At 38.3% G+C, this 26930-nt stretch overlaps 1 protein-coding gene across 1 annotated transcript in view; it reads left to right on the forward strand.

Annotated features, from left to right (window-relative positions):
* Window positions 1-9918: 9918 nt before the first annotated feature.
* Window positions 9919-26930, forward strand: part of LOC129277376 (E3 ubiquitin-protein ligase UBR4-like) — a 43685-nt gene continuing 26673 nt past the window's right edge. The window contains exons 1-10 of the mRNA XM_064110016.1: window positions 9919-10052; window positions 19613-19710; window positions 21128-21231; window positions 21729-21855; window positions 22483-22637; window positions 23259-23467; window positions 24075-24342; window positions 24884-24943; window positions 25867-26162; window positions 26743-26842. Of these exons, the coding sequence (XP_063966086.1) occupies window positions 9934-10052; window positions 19613-19710; window positions 21128-21231; window positions 21729-21855; window positions 22483-22637; window positions 23259-23467; window positions 24075-24342; window positions 24884-24943; window positions 25867-26162; window positions 26743-26842 (1536 nt within the window). The 5' untranslated portion in view covers window positions 9919-9933. The remainder of the gene's footprint in view (window positions 10053-19612; window positions 19711-21127; window positions 21232-21728; window positions 21856-22482; window positions 22638-23258; window positions 23468-24074; window positions 24343-24883; window positions 24944-25866; window positions 26163-26742; window positions 26843-26930) is intronic.

Consider the following 26930-nt stretch of genomic DNA (forward strand, 5'->3'; position numbering starts at 1 on the left):
ATGAAATTTTCAGTGTTATGCTCGTTGAATTTTTCTCTTTTTATTCAAATCAAGTTTTTGTTGGGGTGGACTTGTCCTTTAAGAGTAAACATACATTAACAACCATGATCATAATTAATCACATCATTTACAACTCTGTGTTCATTATACACATGTAAAACGGGAGAGAAAACAAAGAGGAATTTTGCCTTGCCAATTAGATTATTTCCAACTCGTATGATTCATTTCGCATGTGTTTATGTGCCATGTGTTATACCATTTATGTTTACTATCTCGCACTTTAAAAACGCTGTTTTAAATTTTAAGCACGTTGTTTAAGCCCGTCACTTTAACAACTATTGTTCAAACTCTTTAAACAACTGTTTAAACTTTTTAAACAAGTTGTTTAAAATTTTTAAACAATTACAAAATAAAATTAAACAACTTAATGTTAGAGTGACAGGCTTAAACAACGTGCTATTTTTTTTTACTGTGCGCTTTCTCGGAATTTGGATCATGAATATAATTTTCACGTTGTATAATAATGTCTTCAAATAATAAAAGGGTTTTCCAAACGGAAAAAATGAAATATTTGCTCCCTTGCTTTGTTGCATGTGTATTCGTTTGTTGGTCTATATGAGTTCAAGAATATCGCCTGCAAATGTTAGGAAGAGAATCGTGAATGCCAGATACTACATGTGCATGAGTAAAGGTAGACATGGGTAAATCAAAAATTCCTGAGTACGTTGCCTACTTGGTATACTGCCGTACTTTGGCAAAAGGAAGCAAGTTACAAAAGTATCGTTTGTTGTAAATGAGCAATTTGTGTACATAGGCGTCAATGGAATTTAACAACATATTTATTTCAATATCTTTCAATAGAACGACAATTTCTTCCCCCAATTTTGCCTGAACGTGCAACATACAGAGGGTGTTTTAGAAACAACAATAACTCAAATTTGACTGATGTGTCACTTGCTTCCTTTTGCCAAAGTTGGGTAGTATACTCCACGTAAAATAAATAGGTAGACGGTAAATTGTTAACTCTTCTATTGCCAACTCGTCCACATATCACATGGTCTACATATACCTTCATTCAGTCTCATGCCATTCCGTCCATCAAACTTTCGTCTATCATTTATTAGGTCTTTAGTCTAATAACCATTTGATCCTATCATCACTTCGTCTAGTCACTAGTTCATCTACTAACATTTTGTCTCATAACCAGTTGGTCTAATACCCATTTTATTTATTTCGCCCAATTAACACTTAGTCCAATTAGGCCAAATGGTATCTAAATGGCTATTGGACCAACTGATTATTAGACGAAATGGTGAACGAAATGGCAATTAGACCGTCTAGTGGACGAACTGATGGAAGACCAAAAAATAGTTGACGAGTTGGTATATAATTAGACGAATTGGCATTAGACCAATTGAAAATAAACCACTTAGACAGGCGGGGGGGGGGGTAAGTACCCACGGCAGTACTTCGAGGGAAGCAAGAAACGCAAAAGATATCAAATGGAAGACAATGAGTTTATTTACATTGGAAAGGCGTTTCGACATTTGTCACTCTCCACCCATGTGTAGTAAATGCATCAGGTACCCGGTAGGAAGAAATTCCCCTGATATGAGTGCTCGAGGACCCCATGGAAGAACAGTATAGTCATGTCGACTAAACTGAAAATGGGCTATCCATCCGTTTTGCATTTTTTTTTTTTTATACGGAAAATAAATACTATACTATACTGTACTAAACCATGAGCAGAAATTATTGATATGTGTTTTGATCTGAGCAAAAATGGATCTGTTAACGACTTTGCAGTTAGCCATGGAGACCTTACATATTTCAACAATCAAACAATGCGAGCGCGAAGCGCGAGCTTAAAATGTTGACATTTTTACCTGAAGAATGGAAATCCTAAGCACTTTTTGTAATCGTGATAAGGATAAGTACATAACTAATCAATTGATGCGAGCGCGAACGAGCGCGAAGCGCGAGCGGAAAAATTCAAGATTTATACCTAAAAATGGGACACTCTATTCATGTTTTGTAAATCATTAAAATGATGAGTAATTGCAAATCTTTCTACATTAGGCGAGCGCAAAGCGCGAGCAGAAATTTTTTGATATATTGGATAATGATTAAAATAGAGAACGAGCTGCGTATCTGAAAAAACATGCACGATCTAGAATCTGGGCATTCTAAATTCCTTATTTAATTATGAAAATCAATAAAGCGAGCGCGAGCTTAAAATATTTGATATTCCGATCTGAAAAGGGTCAATATAAGCTCTGTATTTCAAGCACTTTGAAGGAAAATCGTGAGGTGGATATAGATCATTTAAAAAAGCTGATATGTTTCAATATTATTCCTTTGAGTTTTGACATAGGACTGGGACATTCTAAGAACATTATGTCATCATATGAAAATGATGACTATCTTCATATTTCCCTTCCTAAGCGCGAGATGAAACTTTTCGATATTCCATTCTGAAAAAGGACAGTTTGATTGTTAAGTTAATATCTTATTTATTAATCTAATAAGACTAATGAGAGCGCGAAATCTGTTAATATTATGGCTTGAAAACTGGACATTTAAAGCACTTTTGTAATTATGAATAAGATGCATGAGTTAATATATTTTCAACAATTAATACGAGCGCAAATCGCAAGCCGACATTTTTGATAAACTGTCAAAAGATGAGATTTTGTTATAGAATTAATATTGAGATATAACTCACCAATCAAAGTGCGAGCGTGCAGCGTTAGCTAATAATTTTTGACAATGTGACCTGAATAGGGATATTTTGGGAACTTTATTCGAAAACAGGAAAATAACAGGTACCTGATAAATTTTCAATTTTAATATTCAGACCATAAAACAGAAATTTTTACAGAACACTTTTTAGAAATCAATTTGTAAATCAAACAAAATGATGAAAGTTCGATTTCCAAGCTGTAATATGCTTTCTATATTGACTTCAAAATTTGGTAATTTTAGCTCCATATTGAGCAAGATATGTAAATCACCTCAAAGGCAATGCGAGCGCGAAGCGCAAGCGAAAATTTTATATAGTGACATGAAAGGTTTTAAAATTATTTTCCAAGTCTTCCCCACATCTTATTTTATTCACTCGTCTTCCTCCTCTTATGTTCCCCCTTCTTTTTTTCCTCTCTCTTCCCATTCTTTTTCTTTTTTTCTTCCCCCCTTTTTTCTTATTTTTGCTCCGCCAATAGGGGGGCCCGGGCCCCCCTGGATCCGCTTATGTCATTATCCCATTGCACCACAATGACGAGTTGTTCGAGTCGTCGCAAAATTAGTTTATTGCTTCAATGCTTTGAATATTCATCATGTTCATGTTCATTTGACAAAATCAGTGGCGTACAGGGGGCGCTCCCCCCCCCCAAAAAAAAAAAAATGCCACGACCAAGAAAAAAAAGGGAAAAGGAAAGATAGAAGAGTGAAACATATATCACAAAATTGGATTTTGTGTCAAAACTGTCAAAATTTTATAAATTTTGCCGGATATGCCATATGTGCATGGGCGTCAATCGGTGGGGGACGGGGGGGACGTGTCACCCCCCCCCCATGATTTTTTCAGGGGGGGACACAATATCAAATGTCCCCCCCATGTTTTTTGTCACAAAAGAAGTGTGACCATCTGGGGGTGGGGGGATATGTGCATACCTTCTCAAGGAAATGAGAGTTGATTCCCCTTAAAAATATAAAGAAAAAAAACAACTGTCATGTAACTTTTCGATGCAATTAACGGTGGGTAAATTCGCATTCAAAAGCAGCGCAGTATAGCCGTCTATGAGCCGTTCCTGTACGTATACGACGCCGGGGTACACGCGAGCACCCACATGGAGACCTGCACATGCGTGGTGGGTTTTTTTGATGTAGGTATGCACGGCATGACAGCATAGGCGGATCCAGGGGGGCCCGGCCCCCCCCCCCCTATTGGCGGAGCAAAAGAAAAGAAAAAAAAAGGGAAAGAAAGAAAAAAAGAGAAGAAGGGAAAAGAAAAAGAAAGGGAAACATAAAAGGAGGAAGACGAGTGAATAAGATAAGGGGAAGACTTGGAAAGTAATAATAAAAAATCTTTCATGCCGGGATATAAAATGTTTGCTCGCGCTTCGCGCTCCCATCGCCTTTTAAGTGATTTACATATCTTGCTCAATATGGAGCTTAAATATCAAATCTTGAAGTCAATATACAAAACATATTTCAGCTCGAAAATTTAACTTTCATTATTTTGTTTGATTTGCAAATTTGATTTTTAAAAAGTGTTCTGTAAATTTTTTTGTTTTATGGTCTGAATATTAACATTTTCTGCTTGCGCTGCGCGCTCGCAAAATTTGATTTGTCAGGTACCTATTATTTTCCTGTATTCCATAAAGTTATCAAAATATCCCTATTCAGGTCAGATTGTGAAAACGTATCAGCTAGCGCTGCATGCTCGCATTTTGATTGGTGAGTTATGTTTATCTCAATATTGATTCTAAAACAAACTACTTAAAATCCCCATGGCAGAAATTTTATCAGAAATTTCGGTTCGCGATTTCCGCTCGCATTGATCAGGCGCGGATCCAGGAGGGGGCCGAGCCGGCCCCCGCCCCCCCCCCCTATTTTTTGACAACCTGCAGAAAAAGTGTACTCTTTAACTTGATAGAAACTACGAAAAACAGAAAGAAAAGTAGGAAAGAGGTATTATACCCATGATGTGTAATTTACAGCCTCGTAAAAACCGGCCCGACCCCGAAAGGAAACAAGAAAAAGGTAGGGGGAAGAATTGGAAAATAGACTTTATATAAAAAATTTCGCTCGCGCTTCGCGCTCGCATTGCCTGTGTAATGAATCCCATTCAAGAGGATTAAATGACACTTAATATATCCAGTTCTGAAATCAATTTGCACACAATATTTTAGCTCGCACATCAAGCTTTCATTATTTTGTTTGATTTACACAAATTGCTATATCAAAATTTTCAGCTCGCGCTGCGCGCTCGCATTGTTTAATTTGTGAGATACCTATCCTCTTCGGAAATTCTTTCCAAAATTTGTCAAAATGCTCCTTTATCATGTGAGTATATCAAAAAATCAAGCTCGTGCTTCGCGCTCGCATTTAATTGTTTGAGACACACAGCTTGTTCTTCATTTAAATAAAAACGCGCTTAGACTGTCCAATTTTCAGGTCGGAATATCAAAAATTTTGAGCTCGCACTCTCATTATGTAATTGGTGATACTTGTATCCTCTTCATTAATCACTAAAAACAGTCCTAATTGAGTCCCTTTTCACGTTACTATATTAAAATTTCGGCTCGCGCTTCGCGCTCGCATTGTTTAGTTGGATACTTATCTTTGTTCATGATTATAAAAAATGCTCAGAATCTTCAGTTCTAAGGACATAAAAAAAATAAAAAAATAGCTCGCACATCGCGCTCGCGTTATATATTAAGACCATATGAGATACCTTATCTTGTTTATAACAATAAAAACTAACATATACCTAAAACTTCAGTCTTTGTTAGGACTACCCCCTGAAAAACCAACAAAAAATCAGATTATAGCGGCCAATCGGGAAAAATGTTGATGAAAATATTTTTCGGCCCCCCCTATTGGCGAAAGCTGGATCCGCCCCTGTTGATTGTTGAAATATATCAACTCATGCATCTTATTCATAGTTACAAAAATGCTTTAAATGTCCAGTTTTCAGGCCATAATATTAAGAGATTTCGCGCTCTCATGCTTAGGAAGAGAAATAGGAAGATAGTCATCATTTTCATATGATGACATAATGTCCCGGTCCTATGTCAAAACTCAAAGTAATAATAATGAAACTTATCAGCTCTTTTTAACTGTGATCCATATCCACCTCAAAATTTTCCCACAAAGTGCTTGAAAAACAGAGCTTAAATTGACCCTTTTCAGAGCGGAATATCATATATTTTTAGCTCGCGCTTTGCGCTCGCTTTATTGATTTTCATGATAAGAAATGTATTTAAATTACCCTAATTCTACATGTTCTAGGTCGAAATCTGAAACACGCGTTTATTTAGATACGCAGCTTGTTCTCTATCTAAATCATTATCCAGTTTCAGATCACAATATAAAAAATTGTCTGCTCGCGCTTTGCGCTCGCATTATTAATGTAGGAAAATTTCCAATTACTCATTTTCATGATTTACAAATCATGAATAGAGTGTCCAGAATTTTTCCGCTCGCGCTTCGCGCTCGCATCAATTGTTTAGTTACATACTTATCCTTTTCACGATTACAAAAAGTGCTTAGAATTTCCATTCTTGAGGTAGAAATATCAAAATTTCCAGCTTGCGCTTCGCGCTCGCATTATTTGGTAGGTAAATTATGTAACGTCATCATGGCTAACAAAGCGTATATCAAAAATAAATAAAACAATTTGTGCTCGCGCTTTGCGCTCGCATTATTAATGTAGGAAGCCGATTTCCAATTACTCATCATTTTCATGATTTACAAAATATGAATAGAGTGTCCAATTTTTAGGTTTGAATCTCGAATTTTTCAGCTCGCGCTTCGCGCTCGCATTAATTATTTAGCTATATACTTAACCTTTTTCATTCTGCAGGTAAAAATGTCAAATTTTCAGCTCGCACTTCGCATTATTTGATAGGTGATATATGTAACGTCTTCATGGCTAACAAGCTGCCGGTAACAGATCCTTTTTTATCAGATGAAAACGTATATTAAAAATTTCTGCTCGCGCTTCGCGCTCGCAGCAATTATTTAGTTAGATCCACATCTCGTTTAAGATCATAAACATTGCCCAAAATGTTTGAATTTTAAAACAAAATACATAAAATAAACAAAAAGCTCGCACTTTTTCAATAAGGCATATGATATTATATATATAAATATATTACCCCTTCAAAGAAACAAACAAAAATTAACTTCGAGCGGCCGATCGGGGAAAATGTGGGTGAAAAAAAATTCCGGGCGAAGGCTGGATCCGCCCCTGTGACATACGGTACATGTAGCGGTGGAGTATGTCGAAAGTGTAATGGATCTGGAAAGTATACCTATAAAAGTGACATGCTTGCATGTTGCTATTGTGCCCCCCCCCCCCCATGCTCAAGTTTGGATTGACGCCCATGCATATGTGGCCCCCTCAAAATATTTGGGTCATTACGCCACTGGACGGAATGAACCCTATACTGACAATTGGAAGAAACTGTCATAAAGGAAACACAATTTAGCGACGCGGAATGAATACAGGGGCCACTGATAATTATTCATGTAACTTTGCTGTAATGCAACACCATTCTTTTATGTCGATGGAAGTAACAATAAACATGGAAACATTTTTTTTCTTCAAAACTTGGGGAATATTTTCCTCAAGCTGTTCGTACTGTTTCGCACGACTGGAGCATGACCTTATTTGCTCAGCCATCTACAAAGTGATAGGCACTGTGCGTAAAGTCATTACGAACAGCTTTATGAAACATCCATGCACCTGTTTAAACATTTTCTTGGTCCTATCGGGGAATGTGGGACCCCCCCCCCCCCTCTTCCCTGGTCCTATGAATAAGCCAGTTCGTAGTTCCTTTCTGCGCATGATCAAAAGATTCTACGCATGATCAGAGGAAGGTCGTTTGTACTAAAGTGACATGGTGGTTTAAAATCTAATGAGATAAGCACCAACTTTGATGTCTTGATTATTCATATATTCTTTTGAATTGTGGTTTTCATTTACATCCACAAAAAACAACAACGCGTCCACGAACGACTGGTTTTCACAGTTTGCCAAGTACATTGTGCAACATGCTATGATATGCATTCAAAGTAGAAATGCAACAAATACCTTCATAAAGTGTTAATTGGTGTGCTATTCTAGTCACCTGGTCCATTCAATTTCTTCATCCTGCTATGTAAGGCATGCTTGCGTAATATCTTGCTTTGAAATCTGCCTATCATAATGAAAGAAATGAAAGGTCATTTGACCGAAAATTGTCCATGAGTAACTATGAACTGGTCTATTGAAAGTGTGGTCTTGTGGCTGATCCAGGATCTACCTCCACCCCCCCCCCTCGTCCCGTCGAAAAAAAAGAAGAGGATATTAAATAAGCAAGGAAAGGGGCAACGGGAAAGAGAGCGAGAGTGAAGGAAAAAGTGAAAGAAAGGGAAAGAAGGATAGTAAAGATATAAATTGAGATTTAAAGGAAAGGGGAGAAAGGAAAGAAAGAGGAAAAGTACGGAGAGAGACACAAACGAGATGGGGGCTTAGGGATCCCCCTCAATGTTTACGAGGCCAAGAAAAAAAGGGCGAAAAGGGGTAGAAAGGAAATGAAAAGGGTGAAATATATCATTATTCTGAATATGTCAAAATCTATCACAAAATTAGAATTTTGTGTCAAAAGGGTTTTTTTTCGCTCGCTCCTATATCTTTTTAGAAATCTTGCCCCATATTATACGCATTGCCTTCCCCATTCAACAATTTTTGGTTCATTGCGCTTAGTTCTGGAGAGAGAGGGGAAAGGAAATACAGAGAATAGAAAACGCCAAAAAACGCAACTTTTCGAGTTTTGCTGTGCACATTGCACATTAATCGGGAAGAACTGCACCTTTCATGCACCAAATAAGTGAGTAGCTTGAGTTTACTATTTCGTATGAATAAAGAGATGCAATGAAACACATAGGATATATAATTCATATACATTATATTAAAACCATATTATACTTTTTTTTTAATCGAACGAATGGAAAATAAAACGTGAATTTAATAGGTCTTAATAAAAGTCCATTGATGACAGGGTGGCGCTCTATATAGGGGGGGGGGGCCCATAGTAGTAAATAAACCTATTGATAAATCTGGGGGCCCTAAGATCTTCAATTAAGTTGTGGAAAAAAAACAGGAGAAAAAATAAAATATGAAATAAAAGAAAGAGAGAAGAAAGAAGAGCGTGATCCTAACGAAATGGAATTCTGACGAAGGCGAATTGAGTTATAGGAGTTGTCTAAATTATAAGTTATATCAGGGGAATTTGATTATGGAAGCAACATGAAGTACGGATCGAATGTATTATCTGGATACGTATCTTACTGACTTCTATAATTTTGTTCAAGAAATCCCATTTCTTAAATGAAAATATAGTGCTTATTTTTTCTCGCTCGCTGAGCTCTCTCGTGTTATATCTAGGTACAAGAGAATTCATCTTCTGTATTTGTTCACGAAATCACAATTCTTCCACGAAAATAGAGTTCCGTGAAGCAAAAAAATATTTGGCTTTTAAGATGCCAATTATTGTCACATTTGGAATTAAGTGATCTTCCAATGTCTTGTTTTTTTTTTTTTTATAAATGCATCTCTAGGCCTATCTACTTTTTTTGCCCCCCCCCCCCCCCTTCATTTGCATTCCCTTTTTTCAACGTGTGTAAGAGTATTTATATATTTGATTTATGTCTTGGGAGCGGCATGTGTGGGGGCACATGCCTCCGGGCATGCAGCAGTGCTGAATTTCGCAATTGTGCCCCCTGACCCACATGCCGTTCCCACATTTTGTTCGTATGCTGTATTTTTCCCCCAACGTTAGGCCACAGTTTCAACGGTAGGCCTATAGCTACACTACTTGTTGATCCAATATGATTCCCCCCGCCGAGAAATGATTTGATGTAAAACTTGAATATAATTAACTTCAGTAAAGTAAAAAAAAACATGTGCCCTTTGGTAAGGCATTTATCCTCAGTACCAGGTCCCTCGGAGAGGACCTTAAGCCGTCGGTCCCCTGGTTGCTTGCTCACAGGCATTCGTGCTTTCTTAGCAGTCAGTTAAAAAACCCTCGGTATAACAACATAACACCCTCACGCACTCATCCCCCACCCATAGGCCTACACAAAACCCCCTTCCGATCTTGTTTTGGAAGAAAAAAAAACCAAACATTGTTTAAAGACACCATATTACGGAAAAGCTCAATCATGGCCGCAACATCTGGAGGAGTCAACTGGGGCTCGGTCCAAAAAATACTGATCACAGCCTCAAACACCACTTTTAAAAGCTCAGATGTTCCCCGTATCGTGGATGCCATACATGAAAGGTAATAGTACATTTCATAATTGTGATTATAAGGTCTTATTGGAGCTATGGGTATGGAGGGAGACTTTGTTTGGGTGATCGTGGAGTGCAGTGAGTGAGTGCAGATAGTGTCATTTGTTTTGCATTGCCGAATGCCTGAGTGAAGGCTGAAGACACAGACAGGCGCAGTGGAGGTCTATTCGCGATCGCGATTGATTGGTAATGAATGGTAGTGCCAGTGGATCGTATTAACGATTTACCGAACACTTTTCATAAATTCAATCATATCAAACACATTATTCTCATAAAATTCAACAATCTTTCACCATAAATACACAAATCACAGTGGTAAATCGTCCATAGACTGTGTACAACTACAACTACAACGGATAGACCGTCTCAGCTCAGCGAATCGGAGATCGCTGATTGGTCAATCGCGCAGATCACGTCATGACTACGTGGTTGCCAAAGTAATTCCCTCGGACTGCATGCGAAAGTATCGATAGCGATAACGATATCTGGTCACATTGTCTACGCGGGAAACGGTCTTGGTTTGCGATCGGATCGCTCCAGTATCGATCGAAAATTATGGAGACTGCAATTTCATGCATATTCACGCGACGCTCCGAAACCCGGAAATCAATTGACTTTGTGCACATTGTGATAGACTCTACAAACTCCAACGAACATGATGCCATATCGACGCTAATTCGTAAGATTTTGACGGAAAAGCTAGACAGCTGGCAGCCGTCTGTTTCGAGGAGTTTTTCAACATTTTTTAAATTTCTCCCCATTATACACAGATGGCTCGTTATCGTGCAGCCACCATTAGGGGGTTAACAATGCAAAATCCTCCCGACGGGGCACATCGATTTTTGTCTTTATTTCATAAAAATATTGAAAAAGAATTGAACCAAAATAGAGATTATTATTCCGTTTTGGCCTGAAATACACCAAAACGGGGAAAAATGAACTTAAAAGGAGAAAAACAGTGACTTACTTTGGCTGTCGCGCAACTTCACTTCCCCGTTTTATCCGAGCTTAAGTACATAAACATATGGCCATTGAGTCCCCTGTACAGATCGCGCTAGAACTTCAGTCTCTGTATTTGGTGAGTGGAGCCGACGTAGTTCAGCGGAACAACCAACATAACAGAGACCGAAGCTTTTGGTCTACGGAAAAGCAAGAAGTAATCGAAATTCGCTTACCTGTGCGGTATCGGTGAGAAAATAGATCCTCCGAGAATACCTTTCATAATTCATATAAAATATAGGAAAGTGAAATTCTAGGTCGATTTTGGTACAAGGTAATAGAGAATTGCACACTTGTTTTGGTGGAATACTGTGTGGGGCAATGGAAGGCTTGCACTGCGCATGCTTACTATACTTTCATTCATAAATTGGCTGTCGGCAGTGGCTGGATGACGTCGTGTAATAAGCAAAATGTACACGCCCGCTAGCGTTGAACGCATCGCTATCCGTTCTACACAATTTGCCACTGTGCAAATACCGGCATAAGGTTTATCTCTAATCAGAACCGCAATGCGTTATGGGATGTGTTATGGAAAAGGGGGCAATGAATGATGAAGCTAGTTCCACGCACTACGGACAGTGCGCGTGCGCAGAGCTAGCTTACGGCCCCCTTCACGATCCCATGATGCATTGCGGTTTTGATTAGAGATAAACCATATCGTGATTCGTGAAATCGGGAGTTCTCGATTTCCACCGGACACTTTTTGACAAGACATGCCTTACCTTCCTTTATGAGCTTCCTCACTGTTTCACCGCAGCTGGCATGCTGCTTCTAAATCCTTCAAAGAGCTTAGATCAGAAAGATTGATTTTGTCGCCGTCTTTTCTCTATAGGCGATAGTTTGTTGAAATGGGAACCAGCGTGAAAGACTCCCCATGTAGAGTTGTACACGCTGGTTCCAATTTCAGCGAGTAGAGTAAACTAGTTTATTCTACTCGCTGAAATGGGAACCAGTGTGGAAAATTCTCCATAGAGTTGTACATGCTGGCTCCCATTATGAAGAGTAGATAAAGACAGATTACTATAAAAAAAAAAGTGAGATTTGTTTTGTCAGTGATGATTCTGACGAAATAATTCTCACGAATAAACTGTCTTTATCTACTCGTGAAAATGGGAACCAGCATGCTGGTACCCATTTTCACGAGCAAAGAGAGTTAATTCAGGAGTAAGTTTCCATAGCTGGTTCCCATTTTGAATAGTAGATATAGAGACAGATTGCTAATGAGATTTACTTTATCAGTGATGTTTCCGAGTTCTGACGAAATAAATCTTACTAAACTGTCTTTATACTTTTGAAAATGGGAACCAGCATTTTATAATTCAGGAGAATTTTCCACAGCTGGTTCCCATTTTGAAGAGTAGAAAAGACAGATTTGTATGTGATTAATTTTTTCAGTGATGATTCTAACGAAATAAATCTCACTAGTTAACTGTCTTTATCTACTCAGCATGTACAATTCTTGAGAATTTTCCATAGCTGGTTCCCATTTTGAAGAGTAGATATAAAGACAGATTACTAATGTGATTAACATGTATTTTGTCAGTGATGATTCTGACAAAAGAAATCTCACTAGTTAACTGTCTTTATCTACTCATGAAAATGGAAACCAGAATGTACAATTCAAGAGAATTTCCCATAGCTGGTTCCCATTTTGAAGAGTATATAAAGACAGATCACCAATGTGATTTTATATCGTCAGTGATGATCATTTTAACGAATTAAATCTCACTAGTAAACTATCTTTATCTACTCGGGGAAAATGGGAGCTGGTTCCCATTTTTAAAAGTAGATCTATATAAGAGGTTATTAAAATGATTCATCCCCATGTATATCGTTTGTGATTTATTTAGTGAATCGATTTTGGAATCGTTTTTTTTTCTCAACATTCTGAAAGCGGTAGAGCGGTCTTGAAGAGGAGGGAAATGCAGGGTAGATGGATTAATTATGAAATTATAATTCCACATTTGACCAATTAAACCCACGTGCAGAATCTTTGATGTCATCTGAAAACTTGTCCACTCATGGATATCTGAGCCCGATGAATAATGTGTGAGGAAAGAGGGAACCAGTTGTGTGAAGAGCTTTGCATCGTAAACATTTCGCATCAATTCTTTTGAAAATCGCCGAAGTGAGGTTCCTTTACATATCGCGGTGAAATGAGGTACAAATTAAATTTGGTGACCAGTTCCCAAAAGCATGGAATGGCCCAAATACCTACAAAAGTAAAAATATAAATATGTAAAAATTTTGCCGAAATTGTTTTTTGTTTTTAACGATATCAGCTTCTAATTGGACCTCTCTTCGGCCTCGCATTTGAAATAGTTTGGTCTCTTCTTGAAAAAGGTATCGTACTACTGAATGTGTGGTTTCTATGGGAAAAGTTGAGAAAACAGCAAAATCACTGATGAGCTATTTTAACCATATTTCATTATATCAAGAATACTGTACGAGCTGATATTTTCGCGTACAGATATTTTCGCGAATCGCTACTCATCAGACATTTTCGCGTGTTGTTAATTTCGCGCTTGAAAGTCACCCAGTCAGAGCCTTTACGATAACTCTCACGTACAGCAACTCAGCCATCCCATATCGTGCATATCTATGCACAAGTCTAAGACTAAAATAATTTGCTGAAAATATTTGCAAAAGAAAATACCATTAAACTTATAAATCGTACCTTCCCCTCATGAAAGGAAAATGACACAGAACATAAAATCATGGATTCTACAGGACTTTGGGTTGGAGACAATCGCGATGACGGTGTACCGCTCGTGCATCGAGCAACAACGTACAACCGAGAAAACACGGCATACCGGTACTGTATCTTTGAAGGGAAAAACATCAAAGTATATCCTGACGATTAAATATTATTCAGAAAACAAAAATCTGCAGTTATGATTGTGCATGATGTAGATCCTCGGATGTTTACAACCAGCTTTATGCCGCATTTGAACTACAACAGCGTACATGTGAGGAAAACAACAGTAATGATTACAAGAACACTGGTGATCGAATTTGAAGGTAAGTAGAAGCACATGATCGGGGAGAAGTTGAAACTGGGCAAAACAAGCATATTGCCGGATCTCTTCTACATTGCGAATAAAACAACTTCCGACAACATCGTTCACAGGTAATGCTAAAATAATTTCAATATATGTATAGTGGTGGAAAATATATATATATATATATTTTAAAATCAATTCTCTCGATCTATGTATTTATAAATTCTTTAAAAGTATATTTCTAAAAAAAAAATATTAGGTCTGGACTCTACTCTAGATCTATTTTTTTTGTAATTCTGTAGTGTTTGGCATGTAGTACATAAAACATATACTACGCTCTTTATTTTTATTTAATATACTTTAATTTTTTTAAATATTGGTATACTAGTATAATTGTTTAGAAATATAGACCTAAAAGGGCAATGAAGCTTGTTACAATCGGAACTGACACTTTTAAGCAAAGTTAGACTACTTGCTATTACACATGCGCTTAGATCTAGATCTATACAAAGTTTTCATAACCTAGGCCTAACAGTCTTTTTTATTGTAGATCTAAATCATTAAACATGATAAATATTATTTTTTAAAGATTTTACTTACCATTGTTTTTTCAATTCGTCGGACATCATTCCAGTCAAACGTTGATTTCACTTAATTGCCTTTCTCATGCTTGCATGGACTATCCATCCAAATTCAAGTTCAATGTTCAAGATTTAAATCCAAGTAACACTTCAACTACTAGTAACACTTAGTTCTGGTGAAAGTAAATTCCACTAAAATTCAATCTAGATCCAACAATAACACCATGAAGTCGAAAGTCTGATAACTCCAAAACCAATGCAAACGATTAAGTCGAACAATAACAGTAACAAGTCTTAAGTCTCATTGGCCATAGACCTATTGGTCCTGCCAGTACTCCTCCTCTGCATCACTATCACCCATAGCGGGAACGGGTTGAAGCCTTGCATCGGCCACTGCTTTGAGAATACCTGTCTCCTGGAATCCCTTGATAATTATATCAGGCTGGTGACAAATGCTCTCATGGACCCTCATCATCCAGGTGGCGTGGATTGGCTTGATAACAGACGTACGCAAATCCATCTTGGTGACAATCTCATGGATGGTCAGCCCTTCCTTCTCTCCATCAGCAACCTTCTGGGAGTACCAGTGGCTGAACTGAGCCTGGATTTCTTTCTTGTAAACATTGTTTACTGTGGCATCTAGAGGTTGCAAGAAGTCTGTGCAAGCAGCAGGGATGAAGACATACATATATCCAAGATTGTTCAGCTTGTCCAGGAATTCCTTGGTGCGATGGGCTCTGTACACATCGAAGACGAGGAGTGGTTTAGATCCTGCAGGAAGTTGGAACCTTTCCTTCGTTTTCTCAACGTAGGGACAAATGATGGTATCCAGGTATCGCTCCATGCTGTCTGATGTGCTCCAATGTGATTCTGTGTGGGTGACATCCCAGTCATCTGGAAAATCAATGTTGGGATGACACTGATCTGTCTTTCCTTGGTAGATTACTTGTGGGGGAAGAAAACTGCCATCCAAAGCACAAGCAAGGAGAGCAGTATACTGCCTCTTGTCATCACTGCCTTTGATTGGGACCTGCTTGTCTCCCTTGAGATGCATTGTCCAGTTCGATGCAGGAATAACTTCAACAGCAGTCTGATCCCAATTGATAACTAGAGCATCAGGCACATCAAACTTCCTTACCCTCCTACCAATCCTCCTGTGAAATTTGCCCGCTATCTCGTCGATGTCGTCTGGGCGGTGTTTGATTCCTTTTGTTCCCTTCCTCTTGGAATATCCCATCCTGTCTAACATGGAGCGCGCCCATGTTTTGTCGATGGTGACCGAACCTCCATGCTCAAGTAGGATTGGTGGCTTGGCAGACTTCAACAATCCCGTAGCTCCTGCAATCACAATCTTGGTGCTAATACAGCCTCCACTCATCCTTACAGCTTGGATGAATCACTTGACCTTTTCATCCCACTCTTTTCCAAGGAGAAGAGGCCTTCCTCTGTCCTTCTTTGGGAGAGAAGAGAGCTCAACACCAGGAGATGAGTTCAGTTTCTTCAGGTAAGCATCCTTCATCCCCCTGATGGTGCTCTCATTCATGTCCCTACCAAGCTCCTTGGTGAAATTTCTTCTTGCCGCAGCCACTCCATTCTCCGCCGCAAATCGTCCAATCTTGGCGCGAAGTTCTGCGCTGTATGCACCATACGGACCTCTTGGCTTCTTTTTGCGTGGTTCATCAGAAGTGCTGGCAGTGGCAGAAACAATCTCTGCATTTGCAGACCTGACAGCTGCAGATGGCAAACCATGAGCAGGATCAGTGGGTTTTGGAAGTGTTGCTGGGCGGTCATTGATAGGTTTGAAATAACGCAACATGTTGTCAAATACTAGAAGAAACTGGTATAATCCGTATATAATTCCCAAGTTTTAAAACTAATGAATGAAGTACAGGTACAAATATGAGTGAATGAAATTTGCATATGAATAGAAATTACTAGTACTACTACGTACGACGCGCTTTATCACACACACACAACGCGCACAAATATAAGCAGTACACTTTGTAGTAGTGTAGTAACATGGTAAATACCAACACTCAGTCACGCAGGGTTACTCCATGCTCATTGGCTAAATATCGTTTGAGCGCAAAATAGGTTCGGGTCAATGCGTGATTTTAGTAGTAGTAGTTCGTCGAACTTTGCAAAGGCGAGAGTAAAAGTAGGTAAGGTTCATTTCGTGATCATACTGGTTCGCCAAACTGTGCACACTCCGGCGAGAGTAAAGTACTAGTACTACTAGTAGTAATACTAGTATAGGTAAGGGTTCAACTCTTGATCATCATGGTTCGCCAAACTTTGCAATTGCGATGTCGTGTGTGTATAGATTATAGGAAACAATTCGCTTCACTTTGCATTTGCGCCATGCCTTAATAATTAATCCAAACTATTTATATGAGGATTAAAACGGGAATAATAACAAAAACATTTTTAAAATATATTAATAACCCCCCCCCCCCCCCCCCGTATCTGTTTTAATACTGTAGACTATAACAGGATTACTAGTACAACAAATATATCAATATTTTTACACACATATTTTAAAGAATATAAATATCGAGAGGCTTTATGAAAATATATTTTCCACCATTATAAATATATTAAAATTATTTCAGCATTACCTGTGAACGATCGATGTTATCGGAAGATGTTTTCCCACAATGTAGAGAAGAGATCCGTACGTCAGTATGTTTGTTTTGTCGTGTTGAAGTTCTCCCCGATTGTGTGCTTCTGCTTGCCTTCAAATTCGATCACTAGTATTCTTTTTTTTTCAATTTTTATTGATCAAATGCAACATGATTACAAAAATCAAAACAATAATTGCAATGTATTTACACGAATACACAAAGCAGCATTAAAAACTAACAAAGAGAGAACAAAGGTATTTCAATCAAAGTGAAGTTAAATCTCCATGTAGAGGAAGTTTGTTCTTTATCTTGGCTATGAAATATTATGAACCTTTATTAGATTTTAAAAGTAGTACTAGTATTTTAACAAAAGAAAGATATAAGTTAAAAATTCATCATCCTGCATACCAAACATTTCCTGTAATCACCAGTATTCTTGTAATTACTCTTTTCCTCACATGTTCGCTGTTGTCGTTCAAAACATGAATGCAACGCCAGACCAGGGTCCCGTAACACAAAGGTTAGCGATCAATCGCTATGAACTGAACAATCAAGATCAACATTACACGCGCATTTGGCGCAAAATACTGACGAGGAACCAATCAAAAGTGTTTCCTCATACAAGTATTTGCTACTTGTATTCATCGCTATAAAAAAATCTCTGTGTTACAGAGCCCGGATTTACTAGTACTTCACGCACAATCAACTTCAGAAAACTCCAGTTTTCTGAATTTATCGTCAGGATAAACATTGATGTTTTTCCCCTTCAAAGATACCGTACTAGTATCTGTATTTTCTCGGCCGTAGTACGGTACTAGTCTGTACTGTTTCAGCTCGATGCGTACGTGAGCAGTACATCGTCATCGCCATCGCCATGCATCGTCTCCAACATAAGTTCCCGTAAAAGTCATAATTTTATATTGTGTGTCATTTTCCTTTCAAGAGGGGAAGGTATAATTCTAATTTTAATGGTACTAGTATTTCGTTTTGAGACTGCCGCCCAACGATGGAGTAACGTTAGAGATCTAAGCGCTGGCGCAATCTGCAGTGGCTTCCTTGTATTTTTAAAAACCGTATTCACAGATATATTATTTTCGCGCGAGTTTATTTTCGCGTGTTTTTATTTTCGCGTGTTGTTATTTTCGCGGTTCATGGTTGATTCGCGAAATTCGCGAAAATAAAACCACCGCGAAAATTTCAGCTCGTACAGTATAAGGTATTCAAAAATGTGTTCTGAACCATTTTTCATCATCTTTCTATTCAAGCTCCCTGTGGAAGGATGTTGCAAAGTTTTGAGCATCTGAAATTATTTTCTGACGCGTATGATGCGTGCGTTTGGTAAAACAAGGCCGGTCAGTAATACAATCACTCACTCTACTGGTTAGACCGATAAATAGGTCTATTTCTGTCAGGGATATGCTCCGCTGAGACTTCGTCTGGCTCCACGGCATCCCCTCCGTCAATAGACCGTTGACGGCCATTGGGCTCGTAAATGTGGAGCAAACAACCGCCGCTTAACTACAGCGTCTTTGGAGAAAGGATGAGCTTTTGCACCCTTCTTGATTACTCCTAAATTTTGTTTTTTGATGGGGGGAAAAAGGAAGAAATAATGAAGATAGATTTATATCAAATACAATCAGCTTACCACCTTTCCAAGAAAATATGCCAGAAAATATCGAATTTTGATGACAAACAGATCAGGATCAGCCCAGGTTCTTCTTTGATCGCTCGATCGCCGTCAGCACAGATAGCTGAGCGTACGAACTTGCCAGCCAAACAGCTGGCACGTCCGTATACTCAGCTGTAGCTGACGGCGATCAAAGAAGAACCCGGCTCATCCCGATCTGTTTGTCATCAAAATTTGCTGTTTTCCTGCATATTTTTTTTAATGACATTTTAGCCATTATGTGTATTGGAGTGCCTGAAAAAGTAGTCCTTGCCTACCATGTACATCACTATGACATCACAAATGTGGCCAATTTGGTGTCTCCATTGGTATAGCGATTACCAATTTTTACAACTTATAAATATCCATAACTTTCTTATTGTTTGTCTGATATTGTTCAAAATATCACCTATTAAAACTTGTCTGATATTTCCTTTTCCTCTAAAAACAACTTTTTTCATGTGGGATGGATACCCCTTCAATGAAGTGGAAGAGGGACCTGCACTTTATCTTGAGAGGGGCTTAAGACAAAGGAAAATTATGGATCAAAATCAATGCTCCATTAAAAAAAAGAAACATCTATATTGTCCAATGTTTACTTAAGTGTAAAAGGCAGATAATTTATCATTTCTCTCCGTTCGTCATTGAATATTTTTTCATATCAATTTTTGTTATAGCAAATCCGAAATCTTGAAACATGACGATAAATATGAGAACTTCTACTCCTGCTTTGTGGCTCTGTCAGCTCACTACATTGCCGACCACTCATCGCTGTGTAAGTATAAACAAAGATTACCCTCTCTTTTCCTTTCCCATCCCCTTCTCACTGTGTCCTTTTCTATCTTCTTTTTTTCTCGTCAAAACCATATCCCAATACATGTACCTTTCGCTCAAGAAATACGCAAATAGTGCTGAAGAAATTTATTTTGATGTCAAATCTGTGGTACTGTACTTATTAAAGCTGTTCTTTATTTCATGTTCTCATTTAAAGTTCTGTTGATTCAAAATAAGCATGATTTCTCAATATTCAAAGTTGCACATTTCAAAGTGTCTTGATGTCAGTAATAATTTATTTAATGCTACTGGCATCATATTTTAACTGGTAATTTAAATGGAATACAATATGCAAAGGATATACACTTTGTTCCTTATTCTGTTTAAAGGGCTAAATATCAGGCTTAACAGGAAGTTGCTGCTTTCTGTTCTGGTAAAGTAGTATTGCGACATACCTGCCACTTTGTAATTTCCAAGTCATTGGTACAATGTATGTTGCAATGCAATTTGGCTTATACAGTACCATGCCATGTGTATCCAGGATATTTCAAGGGGAAGGGGGGGGGGGGGAGTGAAGGAGTGAAGTCTAGCAAAGGGGATGAATTAATAATGTACATGACTTTTTCATAAATGGTTTGTAAGGCCACCATCCAGTGTCAATCCGATCAGCAGTTTGACATTTTCATAAACGTGAAAGCATATTTGTAATATACATGAAGCAAAACAGGCCTATAGTGTACATGTATATCCCCTGCAATTCATTATTATTGGTTAATTTCATTCAGCCATAGCATGCATTTAACTTCTTCCTGTAAAGGGTGAAGATGATTAGTACAAATCACTTTAAGGTGAAGTTATCTTTTGAGTTTCAAATTTATATTCTTGTTTCGATCCGTCTGAACATTTTTGTGCTACAAACAGAAGGTATTTGAGTTGATATAAAACCACTCAGGTCCCTAAATACTATCTCATAAGGACTGAACTGCTGATGTTTTGATTAAGTCTAGAAAAATTTAGAAATGATTTGGGATACATTTGAATGATAAGGGCTCTCTAGGCAAATTATCTCTAGAGCTTGATATCTTTTATTTTTATCCATCTTTACAAAATGCTATGACACAAGCCAATTAAGAAAATTGCATACAGTATTTGAGTTTCTAGTTGCTCGGTTCCTTGGGCCACTCAATCCAGGTGGGTGTTTCATAAAGCTGTTTGTAAGTTAAGGGCGACTTTAAGAATGACTGGTGAACCTTTTTTATGTGCTAAATAAGCACCAATGAACATTTGATGGTGAATATCATTTACCACAAGAAAAAATCACCAGTCGTTCTTAAAGTCGCTTTAACTTACAAACGGCTTTGTGAAACAGCCCCCAGAAAACAATGTTGTAAAATCCTTTTATATTTTGTGATCTACAGTGTCCAAATCTGTGGTCGGCAGTGTGGTATCAGCTTGCCATGTCTTGATGGACTTTTGTCTTCAGCGTATGCTCAAGTTCAAGGAGGCATGTTCTGTATCACAGGTATGTATAGGACCAAAAAATAATAAAGTGACTTTTCCATCATAATGAGATATTCAAGGCATTTAAGAGCATGACAAAAAGTAAGATAGACTAAAGGTTCAAAACTTAAACAATGAATGAATAGATGGATGTCTGTCAAAAAGCACAAGTTAGGTTGTTCATGAACGTGGCAAGACCAAAGACTAAAAATTGACCGACATCACAAAACCGCCAAAAATTCACATTTGTCATTTTCAGATGGAGCTTGTGAATATTGCTTTTGGTCAGAATGGTCAATTTATTCATTCATTTTTGTTTTGTCAAAGGGCATACTTCTCCGTAAATTCATGCTGTAAAATTGGATGCACCAGTTTGAAAGTGGCATTTTTTGCTCTTTCCGTAAGTCGATTTTTATCTCCAGTTTGATTTTTTCCCCCTTCATAACGACCAGAATTCTCTTATTTCATTGTCATTATTACCTCCCTTGCATTGATGTATAATTAATTATTTTTTTGCAGAGGAACCTGATGTCCCTGATTGAGGGTCTTTGTACTGGTGTAGGTCAACTTCAGAGGTCAAATGTCGTGACCTTGACAGCCATGCTGAAGACGGCGAAGATGCCTGTATCTACGAAACAGGTTGCAGGTTAGTGCTAAGTATTGATCTATTAGGCCTTAAGTTCATTGTGATGGAAATTGACTAATCTGAGGCCTATGTCTTAAAGGACTTACAATTGTTGTAACTTCACCTTAATGGCAACTACCATGGCAACAGGGCTTAGTTGCGAATTACAATCCAGGTTTCCATGGTGTGGCAAAGTTGCAATAGTTGTAACTCTTTATGAAACAGGCCCTGATCAGATTCTGGTAATATTAAGTTCACTGATTCAACAGCTTTTGTAAAGTGCCATTTTAACACAAAAGAAAATTATTATACCTAAATAATCAGACACATTCTTTCATATGACGAAAGAGGTACATTCAATTATCATGAATCATCAAAAAGAAATCATTGGGATTTATAGTACATGTGCATGGCATACAGGGCAGCTGCTTACATCTGATGTCACAAAAATGAAAACTGTCAATTACTTTAATTACTTAATGGACTTTCTCCAAACCTTCATGAACATTTATCTTTATCAAAAAACTGTTATATGGTGTATTAAGTACTTGAGCATTTTGAGGAAATGCTGGCCATATTATGGGACAAAAAAAAGTTTCAGAATGTTGTCTTAAGTCGTCGCGTGTTTTTTGTAATTGCTAAAACTAGAAGAGACAACACTGATCAAAGTGAAGGAGACTCAGAGTATATCAAGAGCGGACTTTGTGAAACAACTGATGTCAGCCTTCAAGGACACCAGCACAGCAGCCTCGGGATCCTCTGGCATGGCTAAGACCAGTGCAAACAATGAACCAGAGACTTTGGTAAGGGATGCCTTGGGTATTAGTTTCCATGTGATACAGAAGAGCCTCTAGTGATGATGATGAGGAGGAGGATGATGAGGAGAATGATGATGGTGGTGATAATAGGGATGATGTAATGTGGTCATGATGATGATGATGAGGTGGAGGAGGATGATGATGATGATGATGAGGATGGCAGAAATTATTCAGATGAAAATACTGAATGGTACAGTTATGCGGCTGTCTGATATGTGTCAGGATTATGATGATTGATTCAAACATTACAGGAGCATATTGAGGTTATCATGTTTGTAATACATTTCCCTTTTTTTCCGGTTTCCTTCCTCATTCTCCTTCTACCCCACTCCTCCCTTTTCTCCTCCTGCGCCACTTTCGTCTTCCCTTATGACCCTACTCCTTAATTTTATCCTACTTCCTTAATTTCATCCTACTTCCTCTCTCCTTTTCTTCACCCATCATTCCTCCCATTCTCTTTCTTCCACCTTTTCTTGCCTTTTCTGTTCTTCCTTGTTTTTTCTTCCCTTTCATTTTCTCCCTTTTCTGCTTACTCTCCCTTTATCTTCTTTTTTGCTCTCTATTTCCCCCATCCCCTCCTCTACTATTCTTTTTGTTTTTGTACAGAAATCCATTGAGAAAGACGGCAGTCGTTCCTACTTTGCCTCCAGGAACATAGACAACCTCCATTCCCTGCGAGGGGCAGACATTCTCCTAGATGTCTGCCTGAATCTGCCTTTCCTTCAGCGATACATCAACAATTACAAGGAGGCCACGACCGGCCAAGGGTTTGTCTTGCCCAACACATTCAACGATGCTAATAGTATCAAGGCAAAGTGAGTTCAACCATAAGATTGGAAGATTTCAAGTTCAGTGTTGGTATTGGTGTTGGTGCTGAGATAAAAAATCAGCCATTTAATCTAAGTGCCAACATAGAATATGGCCTTTATACATGTAAAAGCATCAATAATTTCCTTTATTTCATAAAATTTGCTTTCATTATAAAATGCTTAAATTATATGATAGACATGCTCTTAGTCAATTATTAGATTCCAGGATATCAGTAGCTTGTAACAATTGCCTGTACAGACTAGTAGTCTCATGAGACGTACGTTTTGATCTGCCAAAGATTGTACTGTCTCGCATATAGCCAGCCAAATTTCAGACCAGACTGCTGTTTGTTTTATACAGTAGCTTCATGTGTTTTCATATGCATCAAGAACTTCTCAACTCTGCTCTTTCAACTCATGCCAAGGCCTGGAGCTGATAGAAAGGCTGGTCTGAAAATCACCTCAGCAGTGGTAAATTTCACCCTCATCCTCATTAGCAGTCAATATTTTTATACTACCGCATTCATTTCTGTTTGCCATTTGTATATTTCTGACCATGCAGTTATTCAATTATAAACCTTGTTGAGAACTATGACCTTGCATCTCTCATCAGCTTTCCATCCTTACTCAACGACATGACCATCGTCAACCGTGTCCTTGACCTACCGACCCTTGAACCCATGACCGCCGCCCACCTTGAGAAGGTTGCCACAGTGATCATGAGCTGCCTATACGCAGCCATCGCCGCTGCCGTAGCCAGCAGCATCATGAGTGCGGGGGGAAGCCACGCCCGGTCTGCGTCGGAATCTAGAGTTGGGAGCATTACGACAATGAAGGAGGAGGAGCTCGAGAGCATCTGCAATTCTGTCGTTCTAAAAGGAGTAAGCAGTTTTTCTGTCAAGATTTACGTTCAATTTTTAGTAATACCTTCATGCTAATTGCTAATGCATTTTGAGCCCCTCATGATGATGACTGGCTGGAATACTCCCTAGGGAGTGGAAAATGTGCAGTCAAGACAATTTGAACCCATTGATAGGGTAATGATAATAATAATCTTTAAGTACTTAGATGCATAGGTCTATATCTTTAGCACCTTATACATAATCATTTAAATTTCAAAATAAAATCGAAATTAAATGGGTCAACAGTATACTTGATGTATTGATATACCAGCAGAATCATTCATTGAAGTGTAAATGAACTCTCTATCTGAATATGGAGTGAAATCAGATGTGTAAATGTATTCAACTAGTATGAATGTAATGGTACATCAGATAATGATATTTATCTATGATTTAAAAATAATCACTTGCCTGTATAATTTTCAGCAAAAAGCGCCTCTTGGTAATTTCATAATGTAAACACTTCTATTTTTTTGTTTATGAAATGCTTTAACATTAACCTTTTTTTTTTTCATTACAGCTATCTCTGTTTGAGAAACTCACCTACAATATCAAATCATCAACGAGAGCCAGTGGACATGTAAGTTTTATTTATCTTCAACCTATCAAATGTGCTTGTTAGGATATAAAGTGGATTAACTGAAAGTATAATCAGGGGGAGTAAAATGTAATACATTATTGTTGTAATATCTCAATTTCTTATTTCTTGTTTTCATACCTGTCATTTAGTTGATGAGCAATTGAAAAAAAGTCATTAAACTTGTGGTGTACCCAGCACACAAGAAAGCTGAAATGCTTGGTAGTCAAAACTATAGTACCAGACAGCTTTTAAAGTCCTCTATGATGGACTTTGGTCTTATCCATAAAGCTTATGACTGATAGTAACCTCGCCAGAACTTGTAGCCACAGTAAAATCTTGATTTTGATTGAGCAATATACCATTGTACAGTAGTTAACATTGATGGTTAAACTATTATTAACGATAAGTTTTAGGAAGTGGGACCTGGGTCGTGGATTAATACCTCAATTAATGGCATGGGTGCATCAACTTTGTTTTGCATAAGTGTCATCAGATCGTGAGACCACTTCTTTACCTATTCAGCTGTTGCAGCTCATACTAATTTTGGATGTTGTTTGAAGGTTTGCATGGTGGCATGTACAATCGCTGATGTGGTTTACGGTACACCATGTGGAGTGTTATAGAAACAGTGGAAAGAAGAAGAAAAGGATTTGGATAGGCGAGAAAGTGGAGATTTGAGAGTAGAGTATTCTTTTCTTGAAAGTAGTCCTGAAAAGGACTGTAAACCAGAAGAGATTGATGAGTTGAAGAAACAGCTTGAGTAGTAGGATTGAGGAGGAGTTGCTGGCTTGAGTCGGCGAGTAGAGATGATGAGTAGAAGCAGTAGAGAGACTCGACGTTTCGGGCAGGTTGACTGTCCGTCTTCAGGAGTGTACCGTAAACCACATCAGCGATACTAATTTTGGTTCCTAATTTCTTCACAGCATCTTCAAAACCTGTACCTAATGGGGGCATGGTGTGCCTTGGGCGGGATGGACCACATCCTGACCCTGACGGCCGCATTGTCGGCACTCCCCGTACCACCGGAGAAGGGTAAAGACAAGGAGGAGAAGCCAGCTGGCCCCGCCCATGCCACACCCTTCACCTCATCCAAGGGCCCTGGAGAGGGTGGAGCAGGGAAGGTGCCCCCCGCTGCTGCAACTGCCTCAAAGACCACCAAAGGTGATGTCAAAGACATCGGTGGACCAGCTGCTCCTCAGAGGCCAACCTCGGCAAGATGGTAAGAGGAGATTGAGCTAGGGAAGGGAAGTGATTCTGGTAGAAAATTAGTAATTGCTTGATAATTATAGAATTTTTGCATTCCAAGCAATTGTTAATATATATCCCCACATTTGCACATTTGTGTTGGTGTATGTCAGCAAACTTGGTTTTCAGCCTAGATTTCATTATTTCACAAAATCTGGTCTACTTGAACTATTTCAGCACTTACTAGATCTAGATCTATGGTGAAATGTGGTAGCAATTTGAGTGTTTCACAGTTGACTAACTTGAATTATCATGAGAGGTCTAATTTTGATTGCAGGTAGGCACATGTAGCATGTACAGTGAAAAATTGATAAAATTAGAGAATTATTGAACTGATGATGAATCCCAAGTAAAGAATCAGGATTAATCAGTAAAACTAGCCGTGCTTTGTTGAGTACACTGTCATCTATCAATCTCTCAGGATTAATGCAAAGGTGTGATGTCACTGTAAGGGGTACAGCTTGCGTGCAATGATTGTTAAATGTGCAAAAGCATCTATATTTTAGTGACTCTCAAACAAAGTTATCTCTTATTTAACCCTTAATTTCCTGTAGGTCTCAAGGCTTCAGCAGCCTGACTGTAGCCCTTTCATCGTTCGTCTTGAAAGCTCTGACTCAACTCCTAGAAGACCTACACATCGAGAGACTATCGCAGGTAAAACAAAAATCGTAGATTAGTGTTCCTATACTAGGAATGAATTTGCTGAATGATATATCATTTTCATTTATCACTTTTCTGCAAG

This window comes from Lytechinus pictus, chromosome 15 (genome assembly GCF_037042905.1).
Source record: "Lytechinus pictus isolate F3 Inbred chromosome 15, Lp3.0, whole genome shotgun sequence".
Taxonomy (NCBI): Eukaryota; Metazoa; Echinodermata; class Echinoidea; order Temnopleuroida; family Toxopneustidae; genus Lytechinus; species Lytechinus pictus.